Source organism: Phoxinus phoxinus, assembly GCF_949152265.1.
Source record: "Phoxinus phoxinus genome assembly, chromosome: 1".
Classification (NCBI taxonomy): Eukaryota; Metazoa; Chordata; class Actinopteri; order Cypriniformes; family Leuciscidae; genus Phoxinus; species Phoxinus phoxinus.
The window spans coordinates 51,776,969-51,801,672 of NC_136876.1; the positions used below are offsets into that span (position 1 = coordinate 51,776,969).

General features: G+C 40.9%; 1 protein-coding gene across 2 annotated transcripts in view; it reads right to left on the reverse strand.

The window, feature by feature from the left end:
* Positions 1-24,704, reverse strand: part of prkcab (protein kinase C, alpha, b) — a 224,279-nt gene that overhangs the window by 60,664 nt on the left and 138,911 nt on the right. For both annotated transcript variants that reach the window (XM_079622867.1, XM_079622868.1), the window contains exons 4-5: positions 24,152-24,263; positions 16,360-16,488 (exon numbers count right to left, since the gene is read on the reverse strand). In XM_079622867.1, the coding sequence (XP_079478993.1) occupies positions 16,360-16,488; positions 24,152-24,263 (241 nt within the window). The remainder of the gene's footprint in view (positions 1-16,359; positions 16,489-24,151; positions 24,264-24,704) is intronic.

Sequence of the window (24,704 nt, forward strand, 5' to 3'; positions counted from 1 at the left end):
CGTCACGCGTTCTGACCTCATATGTGAAAAATACCTGTAATCTTTATTAACGGCGATTTACTGGTAATGTTACAACTTCCCTTACTGGTAAATTGACGGAACCAATTTACTGGTATATTTGAAAAGGTCCTGTTCACTCATGATGTGTTACGGTAATTTACCAGTCATTTAAAATAAAAATGTAATTTAAAAGACTGAGATTTTGCACAAATCTATAGTGATGAGCAGCTTCATAAATCATTTTTCTAACTGTTATTTGTCTAGTGAGTATTATTGAGGTCTGATGATTGGCATCAGAATGCTTGGATAAAAGATGAACTTGTTCAAATGTTCAAATTGCATTACTGATCAGTGTTTTTACCACGTTGCCCACATATGCCTTCATAAACTTCAGTAAATCACATCTTGCTGATCTCGATGGGTGGCAGCATGGATTCCTGATGTAATCTTCAAAGGCTATTTTTACATGTGGTTTTCCATGGACGTTCAAATCGCACAAATAGCCTGAGAAATTTAGATGTGCTGTTACATAACCGCCAAATGTCCAGTGCACGGCATGCTGGGTAATCTGAAAATGAGCTTCTTCCCATTGTTTATCCACAACACACGAAGGGTCAGCCAAGATTCCTCCGTCTGACTTCGGCCCAGAATAAACAAACTCATATACAATATCAACAATAAATCTCAATCAAAACACTCAATCACATTTATCTCTGTCCATTGGGAGTCTGTCCCAGATCCTTAACATGGAGGGAAACTCCTCAGAAAGCTTCAGTACACATAAAACATTTCCACAACTGTGAAAACACAGCTAAAGTCAGTTTTTTATCTACGTAAAATAATCTTAAAGAACATTCTGTGAAAATATAACCTTGATATCTTTAATATTGACTTAGTAGGACCATGTCAAAACTTTTGCTGAATTTTGGGGTCATTAAATCACCTTTTTGAGAAATTCCAATGTAAAAAAAAAAAGCTAATTTTTAAAACTGCAACACATTTTAAGCAGAATTATCTAGGGATGCAAGATATATCGGCCACCATATCGGTATCGGCCGATATACGTTAATTTTTTATGTTATCATTATCGGCCCAATAAGAAAATTTGTCCGATATATTAAAGCTGATCAATAATGTATTATTTCCTTCAGCTGAGACACTTCAGATGCGCACTGTTCAACATGATGGGTTTAAATTGCTTGAAATATGATTTGAATCAGTTCAAAAAAGGAAAATACAGTAAAGTACAACAGTCAGTCATATCGGCTACATAAAAATATAATGAGAACATAATTAATTGTGTTTTTGAGACATGGCTTTTAATGGTGAGACTTTTGTTTTTGTAATCAGGCTCTCAAATATCATATACCAATTTTAAGTTAGATTTATCGGCCAATATATTGGTTATCGGCTTTCAATGATAAAGAATTATCAGTTATCGGCCAATATATCGGTTATCGGCTTTCAAAGATGAAGAATTATCGGTTATCGGCCAATATATCGGTTATCGGCTTTCAAAGATAAAGAATTATCGGTTATCGGCCAATATATCGGTTATCGGCTTTCAAAGATAAAGAATTATCGGTTATCGGCCACTATATCGGTTATCGGCTTTTCAAATGTAAAGAATTATCGGTTTATCGGCCAATATATCGGTTATCGGCTTTCAAAGATAAAGAATTATCGGCCAATATATCGGTTATCGGCTTTCAAAGATAAAGAATTATCGGTTATTGGTGCATCCCTAGAATTATCGTGACTGTGTGCCATTTACCACATAATAGCTCCCATTTTCAGTGATATATGAGACATTTAAATGAAAAGTTGTAAAGTTTTGTAACAAAAAGTCTATTTACTATGGTGTGCATGTCTAAAAAGCGTGAAACACTGAAACGAAAGTTACTTTATCCTCCAGTTTGATCTAACGCCTGGCAGCGGGAACAAAATGAGTCCCAGATAAAACCACACAAAAGTATGAAGTGAATCCCAACTGGCAGCCAAATATCACCCGCAGTCATCGCTTTAAATAATCACGAAGTCATTGAGGACGGACACGCACATCTTTGGGCAGTGGCGACTCTTAAGCGTTCAGCAGTTCTGGGAATCCAGAGAGACATTGAGCCCTCCGTTACAAACGGGATCCACGAGGGAAGTGCTGATAGGAACCACCAACGCGTTTAACTGAAGACATCGCCTCGGGGAGGTTATATAATAAACCCCTGGAAGAGGACAAACAGAAGTTCAGGCCTACAGAGAGCGTGAAGAACCGATGCCTCAAGGTCTCATATGCAAACGCACAACTTGGAAACATAGACCAGACCAGAAGAAAAGCAAATATATATGATTCATACACTCAATACGTGATGAATAGTTTCTCAGGGTAGTTTAATTGAACCCAAAATGTAATCTTTATGCTTTCGAATTACAGTCAAACCAAAATTTATTCAGACACAATTCAACATTTCTCACATTATCACAGTTTATTCGCTATAGTTTTAGAAAATGGTAATACAATATGACAAGAACTCAAACAATGAATTATGTTGAATATCTGTCAGCTGTTAAATTTAACTACACAATTAGATAATACCAATTTAGCTCAACCAGTCACCAAGCAATCTCACTGTGTTCAGTCTGTGTGTAAAAAGAGCATTAGCAATTAAAGACAAAACACTTCAGCAAAACATGATCAGCTCAAAGTGTCTGAATCAATTTTGCTCCCAAATGTGTATAAATGTTACTGGTATCGCTGAATCATTTTTGGGTATAATATCTCACAGTTTACTTTATTTTGCTCTCCTCACTTACATAAATGAACTATAGTGTCCTGCACACACTAGTAAAATATATATATATATATATATATATATATATATATATATATATATATATATATCTGGTGTCTGAATAATTTTGTGTTTGACTGCATATATATATTATATGCATATATATATATATATATATATATATATATATATATATATATATATATAAAATGTAAACCCTCAAAATAATGAATTGGTTTGAGTAGGACAAACTTAAATTAAACTAATTAGTTCAGTCAAATTAACTTTTATGAGTATTTAGCACTTTCTTTTTCTTTCAAGTTCACAGAACTGATATATTTTAAGTAAACTGAATTGTTTCATTGTTTTGAGTTTTATGAAATTATTTCTTTTAATTTAGATGAAGTTAAGTTTCACTGGGATGTCTATTTCCCAGCATGCTTTGCCGATGGCTCTCGAAAGGGAGAGTAAATGCTAAAGTTAAGTGTAATATAATGGGGGTTTTTTGTGCCAGACTAATGTTAAGTGGGAGATTTAGTAGTGATACATGTTTTGTTATGCTAATTTAGAAGAATTTCTGTTAATGTTGGTTTTAGGATAGTTACATCATGGTGACGAGTGGAGCATGACCTTGATTTGATTATATGGTTCTGTAGTGCTTCTGTATAACATACTATTGGTAATATGTTAGCAAATTAGTATGTTAGCAGATCAGCTTGTTAAAGTTAACTAGTTTATACTAATAAAAGTGTTCACATTGAGATTAAATTAAGGTTTTAAGTTTATCATATGAATTAGTGTCCTCAAACATTTCAAGTTAAGTACAATTCAAATGTATAAGTACAAAATAAAAATCTGCTAGTTCTGCTTACTTAAACTTTGAATTTCATAACTTAAAAAAATTGAGGCAATTGATTGCCTTAAATGTTTTGAGTTTTGCCAACTTATTCGGGTTTACAGTGATATGTGTGTGTGTCACGGGTGGTTGCAGGAAGGCAGACAAAGACGAAGATTACAGTTCCAACACGAAGTTTAAATGATAACAGATACATAACCGTAAACGTGACCGAATAATGACAGACTGTGAGGGAAGAACTTTAGTAGTGCCTCAAACAAGATGATTAACCAAACACAGCTGAACTCAACAAACTAATAATGACAGTGACCATGGCAACTAGAAAGGGCAGGAATACAAACAAAGGAAAACAGGAAATGTGAAAAAACTAAGTAAAAGTCCATGAGTGAGCTAAACTAAACATAGTATTATCTGTTATGTGATCTACTGACCACTACTGACATTAGTAATAGTTATAGAAGTCTCTTATTGTGAAATATTATTTAAAACATGTTATTGATGGCAAAGCTGAATGTTTAAACAGTTGTGCTGCTTAATATTTTTGTGAATTGGATTCTTGGATGAATAGAAATTCCCAAAGAACAAATAGAAAATGGTAATGCTTTGTAACATTATAAATGTCTTTTCTAGGTCTGGAAGACGCAACTTAAAAGTTCCCTTTTATTTGTGTAAGAGCAGCGGATCATACATAATATCACACATTTTTGTTGGCAGAAGAATAGAATAAATTAAAGATAAAACCTTTCCCCAGTCGCAGTGCCAGTGTCTATAAGAACAGCGAAGCGATCACCAGTATGACACTGGTAAGACACCTCCCCAGATGACAGTACGTGTCAGTCCTGCTGTATTGATCGAGAGTTTGAGACACTATACAGATCCCATGGGAAATTCCCTCTGTGTCAGACACCCTGGGACACGGATGCCTCTGATTTACAGCAGGGATCTGGTGCTCCACATCACAAGCAAGAGGAGAACGACCTGCTGACAAAATCAACATGACTTTCCATGCAGGTCGAGACTGGTTTAGTGCTAGTACCAGATTTTTGGTTGACCAAACTGCTAGTAAATCTTATATCAAACACTCAAATTCTTAAAGAAGTAGTTCTATAATTTACTCTCCGCCACGTCATCCAAGATGTCCATGTCTTTCTTTCTTCTTTCTTGGAGTTTGTTCTACTGTTTGTGCTCTCTATTGTGATTTTGCTCCTGTCTGATCGATTGCTCCTGTCTGCCTCGCTGTGACTGCTGCTGCTGTGAGTTTGTTTGCTGCGTCTAAGCCTCGTATTAGCTTCGTATTTCTTTCTGTTTTGAACCATCATTTATTATAAATTCTAGTTGTTTATACTACTAAATACATCTTACTCAACATCTCAGATTAACCTGACATTGCTAGCTTCCGTTATTGTCAGCACAATACGCTAACTCGCTAGCCTTTTAACGCACCACCCGTGCGCTCAGTTATTTATTTTTCTCTCGCGCGCCCGCGCCTTTGAGTTCATAAAAGCCCAGGTGAGTAAGAATCAGTCAACAAACACGGTGAGTAATGTCTTCTCCTGTTATTGTCACCTGCACTTCATGTCACATGTTTACCATAGCCTTCTCTGTCGGCAATATAGGATTTATATGTGATAAATGCAAGGAGACAGTCAGGCTGACGGAGAAGATTTCAGAACTAGAGACACGCATCCAAACTTTAATCGAGAATAGTAAGAAGAGTGCTAGAGCTTTAGATACTATTTTGGATGCGCCTAGCCTAGTGAACTCTTTACATGAGTCGGTTCCGGCTGAAGTAGAGCCCGTGCAGCAGGGCAGATGGGTGACAGTGAGAGATCGCTGTAGTCGCGGATCAAAAAACCACTTTTCCGTTCCGATAACAAATCGATTTGCCCCGCTCAGTGAAACACCCACTGAGAATTATTCTGATTGTGCCCTAGTTATTGGCGATTCTATTACACGGAACGTGAAAATAGAGACACCAGCCACCATAGTCACATGTTTGCCGGGAGCCAGAGCGCCTGACATCAAAGCAAATTTGAAAGTGCTGGCTAATGCTAAACGTAAATTCTCTAAGATTATTATTCACGTCGGCACTAATGATGTTCGACTTCGCCAGTCGGAGATCACCAAAATTAATATTAAAGAGGTGTGTGAACTCGCAAGTACGATGTCAAGCACTGTAATTTGCTCTGGCCCCCTTCCTGTTCGCCGGAGTGATGAGATAGTTAGTAGATTGTGTTCACTCAATGGCTGGCTGTCTGGATGGTGTCCGCAGAATAATATAGAATTCATAGACAATTGGAAAAGTTTTTGGGGCAAACCTGACCTGTTGAAAAGAGATGGTATTCATCCCTCCTGGGATGGTGCTGCTCTTCTCTCTAGTAATTTGGCTCATAGTCTTAGAGCTAAAACATGACAATCTGGGCCTCAGGTCAGGAAGCAGACAGACTGGCTTACCCGACCGTCTGCTAGCGGCCTCACGTCACCAAGGTCAGATAAATCCCATCACATAGAGCCTCTTTCACCGAGATATCATCATATAGAGACTGTGTCTGTTCCCCGAACTTGGAAATCCAAAATACGTTCAAACCCATCTAAGGTTAAAAATTTAATTGATGTTCAACAAATAAAAAACAGATATAATACAAATGAGCAAATGATAAAGCTTGGGTTGCTGAATATTCGATCTCTTACTTCAAAAGCGCTAATAGTTAATGATATGATTACAGATTATAACCTAGATGTGCTGTGTTTAACAGAAACCTGGCTAAAACCAAACGATTACATTGCTTTAAATGAGTCAACCCCACAAGATTACGGTTATAAACATGAACCTCGTCTGAAACGCAAAGGAGGAGGTGTTGCTGTAATTTATAGTAATATTTTCAAAACCACTAAGAAATCTAGTTGTAAATATAATTCTTTTGAAGTGTTGGTGCTTAATGTAAAAATATCTAGTGTAAACGATAAATCACGTTTGAAAATTCTGCTGGCTACTGTATACAGGCCACCAGGGCACCATACAGACTTTATCAAAGAATTTGCGGACTTTCTATCAGAATTAGTATTGACTGCAGATAAAGTACTAATTTTTGGTGACTTTAATATACACATAGATAATGAAAAAGATGCATTGGGATTGGCATTTAAAGACATTATAAACTCAATTGGAGTTAGACAACACGTGTCAGGACCGACTCATTGTCGTAATCATACTTTAGATCTAATACTATCACATGGAATAGATATTGATGCCGTTGAAATACTGCAACAGAGCGATGACATCTCAGATCACTATCTAGTCTCGTGTAAATTACATTTAGCCAAGGCTGCAAAGCCGACTCCGTGTTATAAATATGTTAGACCGATCACTTCTGCCACTAAAGATTGCTTTATCAATAATCTTCCTAATCAGTTTCATCATCTCAGCATCCCGGATAGCTTAGAAGAACTTGATATTGCAACAGAAACTTTTAACTCTCTCTTTTCCAGCACTTTAGACACAGTTGCTCCGCTGCGCTTAAAGAAGATTAAAGAACATAGTCCAACGCCGTGGCACAACGAGCACACTCAGGCCCTTAAGAGAGCAGCCAGAAAAATGGAGCGCAACTGGAAGAAAACAAAACTAGAGGTGTTTAGGATTTCATGGAAGGAGAGCTCGATTGCTTACAGAGAGGCTTTAAAAGCTGCTAGATCTGCTTATTTTTCAACCCTATTAGAAGATAACAAACATAATCCTAGGTATTTATTTGAAACAGTGGCTAAACTAACGAAAAAGAAAGCTTCAAGCCCAGAAGTTTCCATGCAACACAGCAGTAATGACTTTATGAACTTCTTCACTTATAAGATCGATAATATCAGGGACAAAATTATAACTATGCAACCGTCTAATACAGTATCGCATCAGGAAGTGCATTGTAGTCTCCCTGAGGGAAAATTTGATTCATTCATTGCTATAGGAGAGGAAGAATTTTGCAAACTCGTCAAATCATCTAAATCGACAACGTGCATGTTAGACCCTATACCGACTAAGCTGCTGAAAGAGATGCTTCCAGATGTCATAGATCCTCTTCTTAATATCATTAATTCATCTTTGTCTCTAGGATACGTACCAAAAACCTTTAAGCTAGCTATGATTAAACCGCTTGTTAAAAAACAGCAACTTGATCCTACAAAGCTAGTCAATTACAGGCCGATCTCTAATCTGCCATTTCTGTCAAAAATATTAGAAAAAGCAGTATCCTCACAACTGTGTTCCTTTCTTGAAAGAAATGATATCTGCGAGGATTTTCAGTCCGGATTTAGACCGTACCATAGTACCGAGACAGCTCTCGTTAGAGTCACAAATGATTTGCTCTTATCATCCGATCGTGGTTGTATCTCTCTATTAGTATTACTGGATCTTAGTGCTGCATTTGACACCATTGACCACAACATCCTTTTAAATAGACTCGAACATTATGTTGGCATTAGTGGAATTGCACTAGCATGGTTTAAATCATACTTATCTGACCGTTATCAGTTTGTAGCAATAAATGAAGAGATGTCTTATCAATCACAAGTTCAGTATGGCGTACCACAAGGCTCAGTACTAGGACCGCTGCTGTTCACTCTGTATATGCTACCATTAGGAGATATCATTAGGAAACATGGAATTAGCTTTCACTGTTATGCCGACGATACTCAGCTGTATATTTCTTCAAAACCTAACGAAACCTACGAATTCACAAAATTAACGGAATGCATAGCCGATATAAAAAATTGGATGACTAGTAATTTCCTACTACTAAATTCAGAAAAAACAGAGATTCTAATTATTGGACAAAAAACTTCCACACGTAATAACCTAGAGTACTGTCTAACACTTGATGGCTGCTCTGTTAAGTCTTCGTCGTCGGTTAGGAACCTGGGTGTGCTCTTTGATACCAATCTTTCATTTGAAAGTCATGTGTCTAGTATCTGTAAAACCGCTTTCTTCCATCTTAAAAATATATCTAAATTACGTCATATGCTCTCAATGAATAATGCAGAACAATTAGTTCATGCGTTTATGACCTCAAGGCTAGATTATTGTAATGCTCTACTGGGTGGTTGCCCTGCACGCTTAACAAACAAACTACAGCTAGTTCAAAACGCAGCAGCTCGAGTTCTTACTAGAACCAGGAAGTATGACCATATTAGCCCTGTTCTGTCAACACTGCATTGGCTGCCTATTAAACATCGTATAAATTTTAAAATATTGCTGATCACTTACAAAGCACTAAATGGTTTAGCTCCGCAGTACTTGAGCGAGCTCTTAACGCATTATAGTCCTTCACGTCTACTGCGATCTCAAAATTCCGGTCAGTTAATAATACCTAGAATATCAAAATCGACTGCTGGCGGTAGATCCTTTTCCTATTTAGCACCAAAACTTTGGAACAGTCTTCCTACCATTGTCCGGGAAGCAGACACACTCTGTCAGTTCAAATCTAGACTAAAAACACATCTCTTCAGCCTAGCATACACATAACACATTATAGACTTATATAATTAGGCTGCATAGTTTAGAACAGCCGGGACCGGGAACACTTCCCGTAATCCTGATGTACTTGGTACATCATAAGAAGGACGGCGTCTACGCTAATATTAGTCTCTCTGTCTATCCCGAGGTTTACCGCTGTCCACTGGAACCAGGCCGTATCCAGATCTGATGAAGGACCAGCGCCAGGACACGACGACGACGCCGCTGACCTGAAGTGTCAACCAGTCTCTCCTCCTCTCCACTCTGACTTCAAACAACCGGAACTGGACAAATACTCTGATTCATTCTGAACTTCATACACTGTTTACTCATTGGCCAGAGGAGAACTGGCCCCCGACTGAGCCTGGGTTCTCCCAAGGTTTTTTTCTCCCTTCTGTCACCTGATGGAGTTTTGGTTCCTTGCCGCTGTTGCCTTACCTTCTGGCTTGCTTAGTTGGGGACATTCAATATTCAACAATATTATAGATCTGCCTTAAAGGTGGATGATGATGAAATTATTTTTTGTATTATTTTCATGTTATCACTGTGAAGCTGCTTTGATACAATCTGTATTGTAAAAAGCGCTATATAAATAAAGATGACTTGACTTGACTTGACTTCAGTCGAACAGAAATGCAGGTGTGTGAGGAACACACTCCAGATGTTCTCCATATAGTGACTTCAATGGTCCAGCGGGTCGAAGGTCCAGATGTGAGTTTCAGCTTCAAAGTCTCTCACGATCCAGCCGAGGAATAAGAGTCTCATCTAGACAAACCAGCCGCCATTTTATATAGAAATAAACATTTATACTTTATAACCACAAATGCTCATCTTGCACTCGCTGTGATGCGACACACATTACGTAATCACGCTGAAAGGTCAAGCGTTCATTTAATGGGTCGCGTTTCAGTCACTATTTCATATTTATTCCGTTGTTTGACAACAGAAACAGTAAAATATACCAACGAAAACAGTTTTATTGAGAATTTAGCTTCATCAAAATGGGCACAGAGAGAGACAAACTAATGTAATAATAAAAAATAAATGTACATGTAGCATTTTAACTACAGAAGAGCTGCCCTGTCATGCAAACATCTAAACATGTTTGTTTTAGTAAATTGCTCAGTGCAAAGAAAGAGAAGTAATGGGAACCTGGTGTTTCTTTGTTCTTTCTTCATGTGTCTAATAGACATGAACACGTTCTTTGAATAACATCTATGACCTTTGACACATGTCTCGTCTTCATGCTCTATGTTGACTATGGTTTTGTAAGGCTGGAGAAACTGGTTAGAGAGATAGACTGGTCTGGACAAAGGACCTTGCTGGAAATTACCATCTGACCTCCTCCATACAGTTTCACTCCCTCTCACACCAAAGACTCACACAAGAATATATATGTGGTTTAATGTGAATGATTATTATGTTTAGTATCATTTAAAATGTCTCAGAGTGAGTGGTACAAATGTCTAATTTCCAACTAGATTAAACAAAAAGGAATCAGGTTTTGAGAAGTTTAGAGAAACTGACACACAAAGGAAGGTTGTCTCTGGCAAATGGTCTCCTACCCCCAAAAGGTGTCAACTCTGAATGTAAATTCCCATTGTTAACATATGAAAGAGGTTTTGGCTATTTAATGGAATGCGGCAGAGGAATCGGGGCTTTTCTGTATCTAGACTGGCCCGTGATGGCTGGGAGTGACCGAGACTTCCAGCCTCATGTAAATTTGCATCAGGTTGGGTTCGCATCTCTTCTTTTTATTCATGCTTTATATTGATTATCTTTGAATTGATTATACAATTGACCTGATACCTGATTTAATAAATTGTTACATTTGATTATTCAAACTGATTTTGACCTTGTTCATTTAATAAGTCAAAAAGTAATAATCAAACATTCGCTCACTTTTAGTGATGCATAGATATGATCAAAACCTTTCATTTATGGAGTCAGATGAAATAACGAGTAATTGCATATGAGAACCTGTGTCTTATTTAACCAAAATTCCTTTAAAACGCTGGAGAGACTTGAACACGCGTTTCCTTACCGGCTATTTGGAAACCGGAAGTTGGGCCGAATAGCCGGCTTTTACAGTTTCAATAATAATTTTGCATAACATTTGCATAAAGCATCCATATTTATCCATGCCCCATAATGATTAGAGTATTACAAACTTGAAAAGTATTAATTTAAGGTACATTTAGAACAAATAAATAAATGTGTGATTAATCGCGAGTTAACTCATGACAATCATGCGATTAATCACGAGTAAAAAAAAATATCGATAGTATAAATGTTTCTTTTTTTTTTTGAAAATGTCCGATAGTTTAGCTAGATAAGACCCTTATTCCTCGGCTGGGATCGTCCCGGAATGTTTTCCTCAAAAAACGTAATTTCTTTTCGACTGAAGAAAGAAAGACGTTCATGGTGAGTAAATAATCAGGAAATGTTTATTGTGAAGTGAACTAATCCTTTAATATATAATTCACGAGTTCCTTTGCCCATGTAATCTTTAAGCTAATAAGGTTAAGCGTATGTGGCTTGCTGTCCGCAGTGGAGGGGCTCGAGGAATAAACATAAAGTGTGAACTTCACTAATACTATCGCTATCAAAAACCTGTTGAAATGATGATCAACATCCAACCAGCGGGCTGATATCCAGCACTGAAAAGCACGACTAAGGAGATGACGACTAATGTCTTAATGACTCGAATGTAAAAAGGGATGATGGATTGGTTCACTTGTTCACACCCGAGATCATAAAACCATTTTCCCACCAACCCTGTGGACAGAACTGTGAAATCCAGTGGACTCGAGTGCATCCTATGAACGCATCTTAGAATCTGAAGCAAACGAGGGTTGTTTGTTTGTTGTGTTCTGTGTGTATTTGTTGTGTGTGCAGTACATGAGCACATGGATGCTGGACAAATTGAATCAATTATCATCAGAGCAGTGAACTCACAAACCCAATGAAGAACCCAGTCATATTCCTCACAGCTCCCGGCAGATGACCTCTCCAGACACAACAAACATGCAAAGATACTTCCCTAGAATCCAACTAATGGTTAGTTTGAGGATATGTAAGCTAAATGACTAGTAATTTTTATTATCAAGAAAATAAGTATTTTCCCTTTTACTTTCGAAATAATAGTTGGATGTACCATGTAGACACTGTATTAAACCTATGAGACATTATAATGGCTGGTACTCCTGGACAATGGACAGTAAGTTCACTTGCAAAATCAATGGACATTTTTTCATGGATAATAAACATTTAAATAGCAACGTGCAAATCATATTAAATTCCAGCATATTTGAGTACATATTTGTGACCCTGGACCCTGGTCTTATGGGTAATATTTTTATTTATTTATTGAGATTTATATATCTTATGTAAGCTGAATAAATCATCTCTCCATTGATGTGTGGTTTGTTAGGATAGGACAATATTTGGTCGAGACACAACTATTGAAAATCTGGAATCTGAGGGAGCAAAAAAATGTAAACATTGAGAAAATCTCCTTTAAAGTTGTGCATTTATGTTCACGATTGTGCTGCATTCACTCACAAAAATACATGTTTTATATATTTACGGTAGGACATTTACTAAATATCTTCATGGAACATGATCTTAATATCCTCATGATTTCTGACATGAAAGAAAAATGGATAATTTTGACCCGTACAATGTATAGTTGGCTATTGCCACAGATATACCCGTGCGACTCCAGACTGGGTTTGTGCTCCAGGGTCACTTATGTGTATCTATTTTTTTTCTACAAGTAAACTGAATTAGTCTATATGTTCTGTTTGCTCTTATTTTGACATTCTGTTCTGTTGTAGCTCTTGTTTATTTCCGGTTTCCTTGGTGTCAGCTTACGTCCTGGTTTGTTTCTCTGGTTACTTATGATGTGCACCTGTGTCTCGTTTCTCGGTGTATATATACTCCCTGTTCTGGTCAATCCTCTGTGGGCTATCATTGTTTGTATGGTTTGCATTCTCCTGTGCATTTGTAATTGTGGATTCAAGTCTATTGATAGTTGTATTCCTGTCATTCGTGTTTGGATTGCACCATACACATTACATTACATAATTGGGATAGTTCACAATTTTTTTTTTATTATGTACTCTTTACTACTGTACCTTTATGGGCCTTTGTGGTCTATGGCTGGTTCATTAACCTCTCCGATTTCATCATAAATATCTTAATTTGTGTACCGAAGATGAACGAATGTCTTACGGGTTTGGTAATTAATGGTTGAAATTTCTTTTGTGGGTGAACTAACCCTATAAATGAATGAAAGGCAATAATCAGCAATATACGTTCACACAAATAACTTTTTATTTGAATGCAATAATATGCATTGATACAAATTACTTTATTTGAATGTTTTCTTGATGTAACATGACACGGAGTTGTTAGAAAAGAAATGCGTATTGCGACATTGCGTGATGACGTAAGGAACCGATGAATCCTTGTTGTTTTTAACCGATTCATTGAAACGAGCCGTCCGAAAGAACCGGTTCTCGGAAATGAGTCGGATTTTACATTTTTACACACGTTTTTCCTTAGAGATTTCCGGATACAGACGACGCCATTGTCACACGGATCCGCGAAAACCACTAAAAACGCTGTATTCTGCCTCCAGGCCAGTAGATGGCGATGAAAGGAGAGATTCCTTTTTTGTCGTTTACACGGAGACCGTTCTCAAAAACGTGCACTTTGAAACCCGTTTTTAAAAGTTTGCGTTTTCAGGTGCCCCAAACGCCGTTATCGTGTAAATTAACGGCCAAAACGCATAAAAAGTTTAACATTTTTAGTTGAAGACGGTGTTAGAAACAGCCCTTCAGGAATCTCACAGAAATCATGGTTTCGATAAAACATCTCTATTTGTGTTCTGAAGATGAACAAAAGTTGTATGGGTTTGGAACAACACGAAGGTGAGTAATGGTGTGTTCACACCGGACGCGAATAGCGTGTCAGGCGCGAATGATTTCAATGTTAAGTCAATGCAAAGACGCGTTACGCGCGTAAAAAATTCCTGCGGCGCGAATAAGGCATAGAGTGCAGCGCGGTAGACGCGTCAAGTTCGAGCGAATGGCGCGAATAGAGCATATGATTTATGTAGTGCTTTTTGTGCATTCACGCGTTTGACGCGAATTCGCATCTGCCGCCCGAGTTGAAAAATCTGAACTTCTGCGTCAATTTGCGCCGCGTTAACCAATCAGGAGCCTGCTTGCTTCACGTGGCATAAAGTGACATAGCATAACAAACTCCTGCTCGAATTCACTCATTCAAAATGGAGGAGAAACTAATTTTAGCTGTGGTCACCCGGAATTATATGACTCAAGTTCATATTTTTATAGAGACAGGAACAAAAAGGACATCGCTTGGAAGAAGATAAGTGAGGAGATAACCTGGTAAGTTGTAAGATATACAATTTTCACTTTTGTGTCACGTTATTGACCTACTAACTCACTAGCAAGCTGCCGTGCTGCTAGTTTACAACTATTTAAATGATCTATCAACATCAGACATCTTGTAAAAAGATGGCCGCCAACGGGGTTCGAAACTTTTGAAACTTTCGCCACTGCGTAAATTCCGCTTCAAATTTATGTTTTTACGCGCGTCAATTTCGCTCTTGACGCGCGAATGGACACAAAGTGATCAAGCGTATAACTGGACGCGGCGGATTTCCTGAATCACGATGACTTCTCCACATATAATAATCAGCAGACCAGTGTGTGGCATGTCTCTGTGTGTGTAAGGCCAGAGATAAGCAGACATGATATTCACACAGCAGGGAAGAGGTGCCAGCTCACAGGAATGTGTTCACTGGAGCAAGAGTTTCTGAGCGGACACAGGCTGGCATACATAAAGCCCCGTCATCACAACAGCCGGGCATCGGGCCAGGCATCTGGCACTAAAGCCCCCTCATACCTGCTGCCGCACACACACACACACGCACGCACGCACGCACACACACACACACACACACACACACACACACACACACACACACACACACACACACACACACACACACACACACACACACACACACACACACACACACACACACACACACACACACACACACACACACACACACACACACTCTCTCTCTCTCTCTCTCTAAACCCACTCAACCCTCAACACATGACCTGCCGTGATAGCTTAATGCAAACTGGCATTTTGTGGAAAAACGGCATCAAAGCATTATGAAATCGGAGTAATAAGACTAATGTGAATTTGCAAGGATCACGCAAACAGATAAAAATAGCAGCATATTATGTGAATTATACTAATAATGGAGAAGCATAAAAAAAAACAAGATCTACTGGAGTAAATATAATTTTGTGATGCTACTTAACCCTTTGCTGACTGTATCATTTCTGAATCATCCTCTAAATGAACAACAGAATTAAAACTTTGCTGAAAAAAAATCTACTCCATGCTTTCTGTCATCTGATTGATGCTTTATACTTTTTTTTTAGCAAGTAAAAGGCTTTTAGTATAATTGTAAAAACTTCAGTTCACGTGTGTTTTTGCTGAGAAATCTTAACAGATGTTTAAACATAGCATAAGTACATATTTTATATGGTCAATAATACTTCCAGATGAACACTTAATGGACTGAACCAACTTAGGTCTAGTTAATTATTTAAACATATTTTTTTAGAAAAATCATGTTAAAACGTCGGTATTAAATATGATCATTTTTGAAAAAACAGTATTTGTACGTATCTCTCAATCATCATTGTACTGCATTAAATCATATGTTTTAATCACCACAATAAAAACTACAGAGCTTTAATCATAAAACTAAGCATTTAAAGGTAAAGTTTATATCCAAAATAAAAGTTTGTGTTTACATATGTATGTGTGTGTACTGTGTATAATTATTTTGCATATATAAATACACACACATGCATGTATATATTTAAGAAATATTTGCATGTATTCACTGTATATATATTTATACATAATTTATATTATATATAAATATTTTATATAATATTCACAACAACACATTTTTCCTAAATATATAATCGCGATTAATCATTGCCCATTACAAGCATCAGGATTTCATCATAATTTTTGACCATGTTATAATAAACCCAGTCAAGTCCGGCATTCAGTTATGACATTTTTCATGTTTCCAATCCCCAATAATGACTGCTATTCTGGGATATTCCCAGTGCGAGGGGGGTGCTGACCTGTGACGTGCAGTCTGTCTACGCTGACCTCGATCTTGAGGAAGATTCTTCCTCTGCGCTCGGTGTGGTCGGTCCCGCACAGGCTTGGCACGTTCATCACACACTGCTTGTGAACGTTCATGTCACAGGCTGAGAACAGGAGAGAGAAACATCGGAAAACGCTTCAGGATTACACATAGTAAAGTCAACATGAAATAACGTTCAAGACCCCAACGCAACAGGACAGTCAGTGTACGCAGGGCTGGAGTTTATCTATTGAGAATTGAGTTAAATGTGATGATTTGTCTATGTCCACAGTAGCCAATGTGCGATATGATGGCTCTCGACTTCTGTTTGCTGCTTTTCCCTTCGGTGGTCTTAAAGGATAATTCCGGTATTTAACACCTTGAGTCTATATTGTAGTTTGTTTTGGATGAACAAGAGTGGTGGACAACACTTTTTTGACAATGGTTCCTCTCTCGAGTTTTTGACTATAATAGAATTGGCCATGGACCCATTTAACATTGGAGTCAATGGACATGTCTGAAAATGTCATTAAAACAGCCAATAATGTTCGTTTACAAAACTGTTAAACTCACCGAGTGGTTAGTGGTGTTCGTTGATGATTATAAACAATATATCGTCGCAATATATGATTCCAATCCGTTTATTTTGCTATAGTGGAACTATTTTTTCAGACACTTCACAACCGTGTAACTTCCGCTCAATATTTGAATCTGAAGCGTTAGCACACTCCCGACCACTTGATGGCGATAACCGATGTTTATGTCTCGCGGGACACTCACGGTCACAGACGAGTTCAACTTCATATTGCACTGGTCAGTGGTCATGTCTTTCAATATTTTCATGGTTTTGTTTATTTCGCTTACTCTCCCGGAGCACAGTTGCTCTGCTCGCTCGCCTTATGAGAAACGGAAGCCAGCAAAAAGACTACATCGACCAAATGTAAGCAGCCCCCTCTCCGTTTCCGGTAGCGCATTTATATTAACGAGCACTCAGTCCTTCAACAGAATTCAATGGGATTTTACAAAATGACGAATAAAACACGACAGAAACTGTATTTCGCAACACTTTTTGTTTCTGGAACATCAACTAACATCACTAATCACTCGGTGAGTTTAACAGTTTTGAAAACTAATGTTAAAGGTTGTTTTAATGACATTTTCGGACATACCCATTGACTCCAATGTTAAATGGGTCCATGGCCAATTCTTTTATAGTCAAAAACTCGAGAGAGGAACCATTGTCAAAAAAATATTGTCCACCACTCTTGTTCATCCAAAACAAACTACAATATAGACTCAAGGTGTTAAATACCGGAATTATCCTTTAATAACAACTACTGAAGAAGCTGTACATCAGGGTTGCCAGGTTTGCCTAACAAAACCAGCCCAATTGCTATTCAAAAACCACTAAAATTGTATTACGAGTGGTAACAACTTGATTACTTCCAACCCATGGACCAAAAACGTCTCAGGTTACGTATGTAACCCTGGTTCCCTGAGAGGGAACGAGACGCTGCGTTGAGACGCGGTGGGAACGCCTTGCGTGATTGCGTCGTGAAGCACATCTTAAATCAGTCCAATGGAAACGGGAGACGTCATGGGCGGGTGACGTCACCGACCAGGAAGCTATAAAGCACTCCCGCGATCAGAGAACACTAGCTTTGAAAAAGCCTGAAGCAAGATGATCACAGGTATGCAGGGAGTATGGCAAAGCAACGCAGCGTCTCGTTCCCTCTCAGGGAACCAGGGTTACATACGTAACCTGAGACGTTCCCTTTCAAGGGAACTCGAGCTGCGTTGAGACGCGGTGGGAACCCTATACCCACGACGCCATATGACAAATGCCTGTACTGTATGAAGACCATGCGCACACTAGAAACAAGCCCCCTAGACCCTGGAGTGGAGTCTAGGTCCAAGTCATGAAAAAATAGACAACTGTATGCGGTAAGGACATCCTGCCGCATTACAGATGTCGTGGAGAGAAACTCCTGAATTTAAAGCCATACTCCTAGTAGAGTGGGCCCGGACAGCCAAAGGTGAAGGCTGTCCAGCCGCTACATAAGCAAGTGAGATAGCCTCAACTTCTCGCTTGCTCAATATCTGTCTTTAGCTTTTCCTGATTAAGGTGGAGGACAGAAGGCCTGCAGCACAAATGACCCGCAAATTGAGTAGGGACCTAGGAATACAACCCTGCCTGGGGTGAAGAAAGACTACCACCATACCAGGTGCAAATCCAAGTACGTGCAGGCCTCAGCCTCATGTACCACGGAGAAGATGAAATAAGGATCTCTCCTCAGAGATAACCCAGCAAAGAAACATACATTGCAGAAATCAAGTACTGTACCATAGGGCAGATAGCAAGATTCAGAAGGTGTTCTGCACACCAGGCAGAGAACAGTTTACATTTCAATTTTCAGTCTTCTCGTGGAGGGAGCTCTAGACTGGAGTAAGGTCTCCACGACCTCAGTCGAGAGACCTGAATCTATGAGCTGGGCCCCCTCAGAGGCCGAGCCCACAGTATCCATGACTCCAGATGAGGGTAACTCCCGGGAGCAGAGATATCGGGAAATGCGTACAGGTGTAGCCTCGACCACACCTAATACATCGCATCCAGTCCAAGCGGAGCTGGATGCGTCAGGGATAACCACAAAGGCAAAGTTTTAACCGAAGTTCTCCCAAAGAAGCTCCACCACCTCGGGGTGAAGTCTCCATTCCCCGGGCCTCAGCCCCTGCCTCAACAGGATATCTGCTCTGATATACGAGACCATCAGTGTGTTGTCCGGGAGGACAGGCACATGGTGACCTCTCGGTTCTGACAGGAAGTATTGAGATTCTCGGAATACCGCCATCACTTCTAGCCAATTATGTGCCAAAAGGAGATGGTCCTGCCAAAGACCCTTCGCCGAATGACCACTCATGATCACCCCCCACTTGTGAGGGAAGCATCCGTCGATAGCATAAGCGTCAACAAGAAGCCCCCAACACTGGGCCTGGGCGAGAAACCAAGGTTCTTTCACATGACCGAGGCACGTAGGCATAGCCGCGTGACCTTGATCATGCGAAAACGGATTTCCCCTCGGAGAAAACCCCTTGGTCCTGAGCCACCACTGCAGGGGTCTCATGTACAGAAGGCCAAAAGTAATTACGTTGGACGCAGCTGCCACAAGACCCAACAGTCTGAAACTGTTCCACAGTGAGTGACTGGCCTAGTTTTACCCCATTTACGGCGAATCATTTATAACACCTGGAAAAGTGGTCCTCTGAGCTGGGAGGAGCACACTCTTCTTGGCGTTGAGTCGCAACCCCAACATCTTAAATGAGACAGAACGACATCTCGATGCCGAACTGCTATCTGCTCAAATTGAGCTAGGATCAACCAATCGTCGATAGTATAATACGCAAATGCGCTGGAGTCTCAGAGGAGCCAGAGCTGCATCCACGCATATTGTAAAGGTGTGGGGTGATAAACCTAGGCCGAACGGAAGAACCCGATATTGGTATGCTTCGCCCCCGAAAGCAAACCTCAGGAACCTCCAGTGATGAGGATGGATAGATAAGCGTCCTTCACGTCTATTGTGACAGACCAGTCCTCGGGCTGAATCTGTGACACAATCATATTAGCGTAAGCATACTATGAACATGAGATTCTGAAACCTGCCGTTTAATTGACGCAGGTCTAGAATAGGACGCAACCCCTCATCCTCATTCGGAACAATGAAGAAGCGGCTGTAAAACCGTGACTGTCTGCTGGGAGGAGGAACCCCTTCTATAGCTCCTTTTTGCAAAAGTGTCAGCACTTCCTGCTCCATAACCAGAGCCTGCTCGAGGTCCAACACTGTGGGGAGGACCCCTAGAAATCTGGGCGGACGAGAACCGAACTGAATTCTGAACCCTTTTCTATAGTGTGCAGGACCCACTGAGAAATATGTGGCAGTAGTTTCCACGCTGCCAGAAATTCTGCTAAGGGCACCAGTCTCTCGAGACTGGCCTCTGGATTTGGTTGAACAGTCACTTCAGTGCCCTGAAGCGGCGAACCGGCAGGGAACAACCGAACTGACCGTTCTACGACCCTCCTCGGAGGATCGTTTGGGGACGCTGACACCTCGGTGCCCTGAACGGAGGACCGGCAGGGAACAACCGAACTGGCAGCGCTGCGACCCTCCTCAAAGAGTCGCACCCCAGAGGTCGCCGAGGAGAAGCGATTTCTCAAAACCGTCCCTGCCCCGGAGGAACCTTCAGAAGCCTGATAGCCTCAGCGTCAGGACTTCTTGTCTAAGTTTTATTAGAGATAACGACAGTCCTCAGATCTTGCCTACCTCTAACTATCTTAGCTCCAACGACCCTCCTCGGAGGATCGTTGGAAAGAGCAGGCACCTCGGTGCCCTGAAACGGCGAACCGGCAGGGAAACCGAACTGACTGCTCTACGACCCTCCTCGGAGGATCGTTTGGGGACGCTGACACCTCGGTGCCCTGAACGGAGGACCGGCAGGGAACAACCGAACTGGCAGCGCTGCGACCCTCCTCAGAGAGTCGCACCCCAGAGGGCGCCGGGGAGAAGCGATTTCTCAAAACCGTTCCTGCCCCGGAGGAACCCTCAGAAGCCTGATAGCCTCAGCGTCAGGACTTCTCTTCTAAGTTTCATTAGAGATAACGACAGTCCTCAGATCTTGCCTACCTCTAACTATCTTAGCTCCAACGACCCTCCTCGGAGGATCGTTGGGAAGAGCAGGCACCTCGGTGCCCTGAAACGGCGAACCGGCCGGGAAACCGAACTGACTGCTCTACGACCCTCCTCGGAGGATCGTTTGGGGACGCTGACACCTCGGTGTCCTGAAACGGTGAACCGGCAGGAGAACCGAACTGGCAGCGTTGCGACCCTCCTCAGAGAGTCGCACCCCAGAGGGCGCCGAGGAGAAACGATTTCTCAAAACCGTCCCTACCCCGGAGGGGACCACCCTCAGAAGCCTGCAGCCTCAGCGTCAGGGCTTCTTCTTCCAAGCTATATTAGAGATAAAACAGTTCTCAGATCTTGCATATCTCTAACTGGCTAGACAGCGACCGCCACCCAGGTCCCTCTCGATTGTGGATGAGCCCGAATGGCGACGCTCTAATTTGCAGCACTTTAAGCTGCGAGGAGCTTTAGTAGGCTGAGACTGCTCCCGCCCAGCAGTCTCAGGAACATTAGATCGGTGAGGAAGACACCTCTGGAACGCCGCTGGATAGAATATATCTTCATTTTGTTGAAAGCGAAGCGTTCAGAGAACAGACATATATATATTATTATTATTTTATTTTTCCTTTATTTTTCTTAACATCAGAAAAACTTATATATATATATATATATCACTCCGTGGCCACCAGCAGGAAAACAACCGAACTGGCAGCGCTGCGACCCTCCTCAGAGAGTCGCCCCTCACATGCATCCATGTCCTTATATAGTTTACCCACCAATGCTGCCTAATAATATTTATCTATTATTTATGATGGCTGGTGGATAACGTCGGGGAAATGATGACGCCGACTCGGGAGAGAGATAGCTAGTAAGCGTCTCTTTAACCCGAGGCACTGTCATACTATGACATTTAATACTCAAAACATTACTTTAGTAGAAGTTTTGGGGATAAACACATAAAATAGAAACCGGTTTATTCCACGATCTCAACTCCTCAGTGTAGAGATAGGAAAAAACGGCAATCCCCGACGAGGAGGCTGAGATATAGAGATTTAATTATATTCTCACACTCATAATGTTCAGTTGGCCAGAAAACATTTAACTTGGCAATCAGCACAAAATAAAACCTCCTTTTATAAGCTCCTCTTTATACAACAGAGTTATGAGCTGACTTATTTATTTATTCATTGAAAACTCACACACATCTGCTTTATTCATATATATATATATAGATAGGCTATAGCCTACACATATATTGTTTTTAAACACTAACGATCACCAATTCCTCGGAACTGGAGATCGCAGCACGAGAGTCTCATCGCGGGGAAAAGAAAACGCAGCGCGTGCTTCTCCCCGAGATAAGCCACTGGATTTAACACGTGAAGGCAGAGATAGGGCGCGCCCGTCTCAAACCTCGCTGTTAGATCCATTTGCGCTCCCCAAGATGCGTGTCGCCGTTGTGCCTCGGCAGCAGCGGGACTCGCGCCTCGGGAAGCGCGCACCGAATCGTCCTCCTCGAAGAACGCCCGGCGGGAGCGAGGTGAAACAGACAACCTCTCGCAACTCAGTCAGCCCCCTCGAGAACTGACTGGGTATGCTCTACTCCCAAACAAGCAACGCAAAGCTGATGCGCGTCCCCAACCGAGATAACACGAGGGTAGGGAACAACACAACGTTTTGAATTCTTGTTTCTTCATAATATATATCTAGATACTGAGACAGACAACAATAAATAGACATGGACAGACAGAGAGCGCTTGCTGAAGGCAACAAAGCTAGTGTTCTCTGATCGCGGGAGTGCTTTATAGCTTCCTGGTCGGTGACGTCACCCGCCCATGACGTCTCCCGTTTCCATTGGACTGATTTAAGATGTGCTTCACGACGCAATCACGCAAGGCGTTCCCACCGCGTCTCAACGCAGCTCGAGTTCCCTTGAAAGGGAACAACCTGTGGCAACAGTGTAAAAGGTGCCCAATTCTGCAAGAAAACCACAGACTTGGCAAGACTGCTGTACATGGACCACAAACCAGAGCCATTGAAGATTGGCTACCACACACACACAAAAACAAGCTTTTTCAATATTTGTAAGAACGTGGGCATATGAGCATTCCTACTAGCATCCTTGCATGATTCACAGCCACTTTCCATCTGTAGCATATAAGCTCTAGATCTCAGACCTGATTCAGAGCTTTTAAGGCCAATTCACACCACGCAGACAAACACCAACAAATACCAACGAATGGGGTTGGGTGGGAATTGGATATAAAATTACGCGAGTCCCCGCGAGTCTGCCGCCGTCTCTTGACCGCCGTTTTTTTTCACCTGAATGGAATCGAAATTAGGAATCAATAAGAATCGGAATCGATAAGCAGAATCGAAATCGTAATTGTTAAAATTCAAATTGGCTGTTGGATTTATCATTTTATGAAAAATAACTGTCATGTCAACAGACACTGACAAATGCTGATATAATATGGTGAGTCAGGTGAAAACAAACCCCGATCAACGCCACAAGCGTTAACACACTGATCCGACAGAACGTGTTTGTAGGCGTTTGTCCATGCGGTGGGAATTGGCCTTTACTGTCATGTTGTTATTAACTTTTTGTCCCCTTTTTAATTTCACCTTCTGAAACATTAACACAAGACATGTGTATTTTGAAGGTGAACCCTGTCAAGTTCATGAGCACAGACAGTGTGTTTTGGCAGAGAAAGTGTGTGTGACCCATGCTGAGGCTGTTGTTGATATGTGGAAACAGAAATTCGCTGTGGTGTGTCGTCTCAGAGACGTCTGTGGATGAGCACATCTCATATAGGCTGCTATTCCCACATAAATCTCCCTTAAACATGTTCTTATTGAAATCCGTGAAAATTAAAGCCAGAGCGCTTGAGAGGAACAGGAATGTTCTGGTTGAAATGAAGGAGGTGTCACTAGATCTCCAGATCGAACCACATTTGACCTCATTATGGACAAGAGCAGCAGAAACCGATGAATTGTGTCGGCCTGGGGCAGGAGCTGCCCTTTCACACGGATCTCATCTTTTATTGCCTTACAGGCTTCATCTAGATTTGGTTAGGAGAAGATGGGAGGGCATGATGGGAGGTCGATACTCACTGTCGCATTTCATGCCCTGGTGGAGGAGGCCGTACAGCAGCGATCCGCAGTGGTCACAGAACGTGGGACTGCCGTAGGTGTGGATCTTAAACTTGTGCTTGCTTCTGGGATCCTGCGGAAACATGGACAAGAGAGGAATCGTTTACAACTGGACTGAGAGAAAACGTTCATGAAGCGTCTGCGCTACTATAGTGTGCTGCAGGGATGACATGCATTCTGTGTGTAGTGAACAAAAGCTCAAGATGTTCTCACAGTTTATTCTATGACATCAGTAATATCACTTTGTGAGTTTTTTTAAGCTTGTCTTGAAAAAGATTGTTGCTAACAAGTGGCTAAAGGGGACATTAAAGCTACACTGTGTAGGATTTACTCCCATCTAGCGGTGAAATTGTACATGACTACCAACTGAATATCACTTTCTAGCCCCTCCCATCCCGAGGGCGTTTTAACTCCTACCGTGGCCGTATTATTTCAAATCTGCCGGCAGTCGCGAGTAATCTCCCGCTCGCATTCGTCACGGTGCCACTGAATGTAAAAGCGCGAAAGGCGAAGC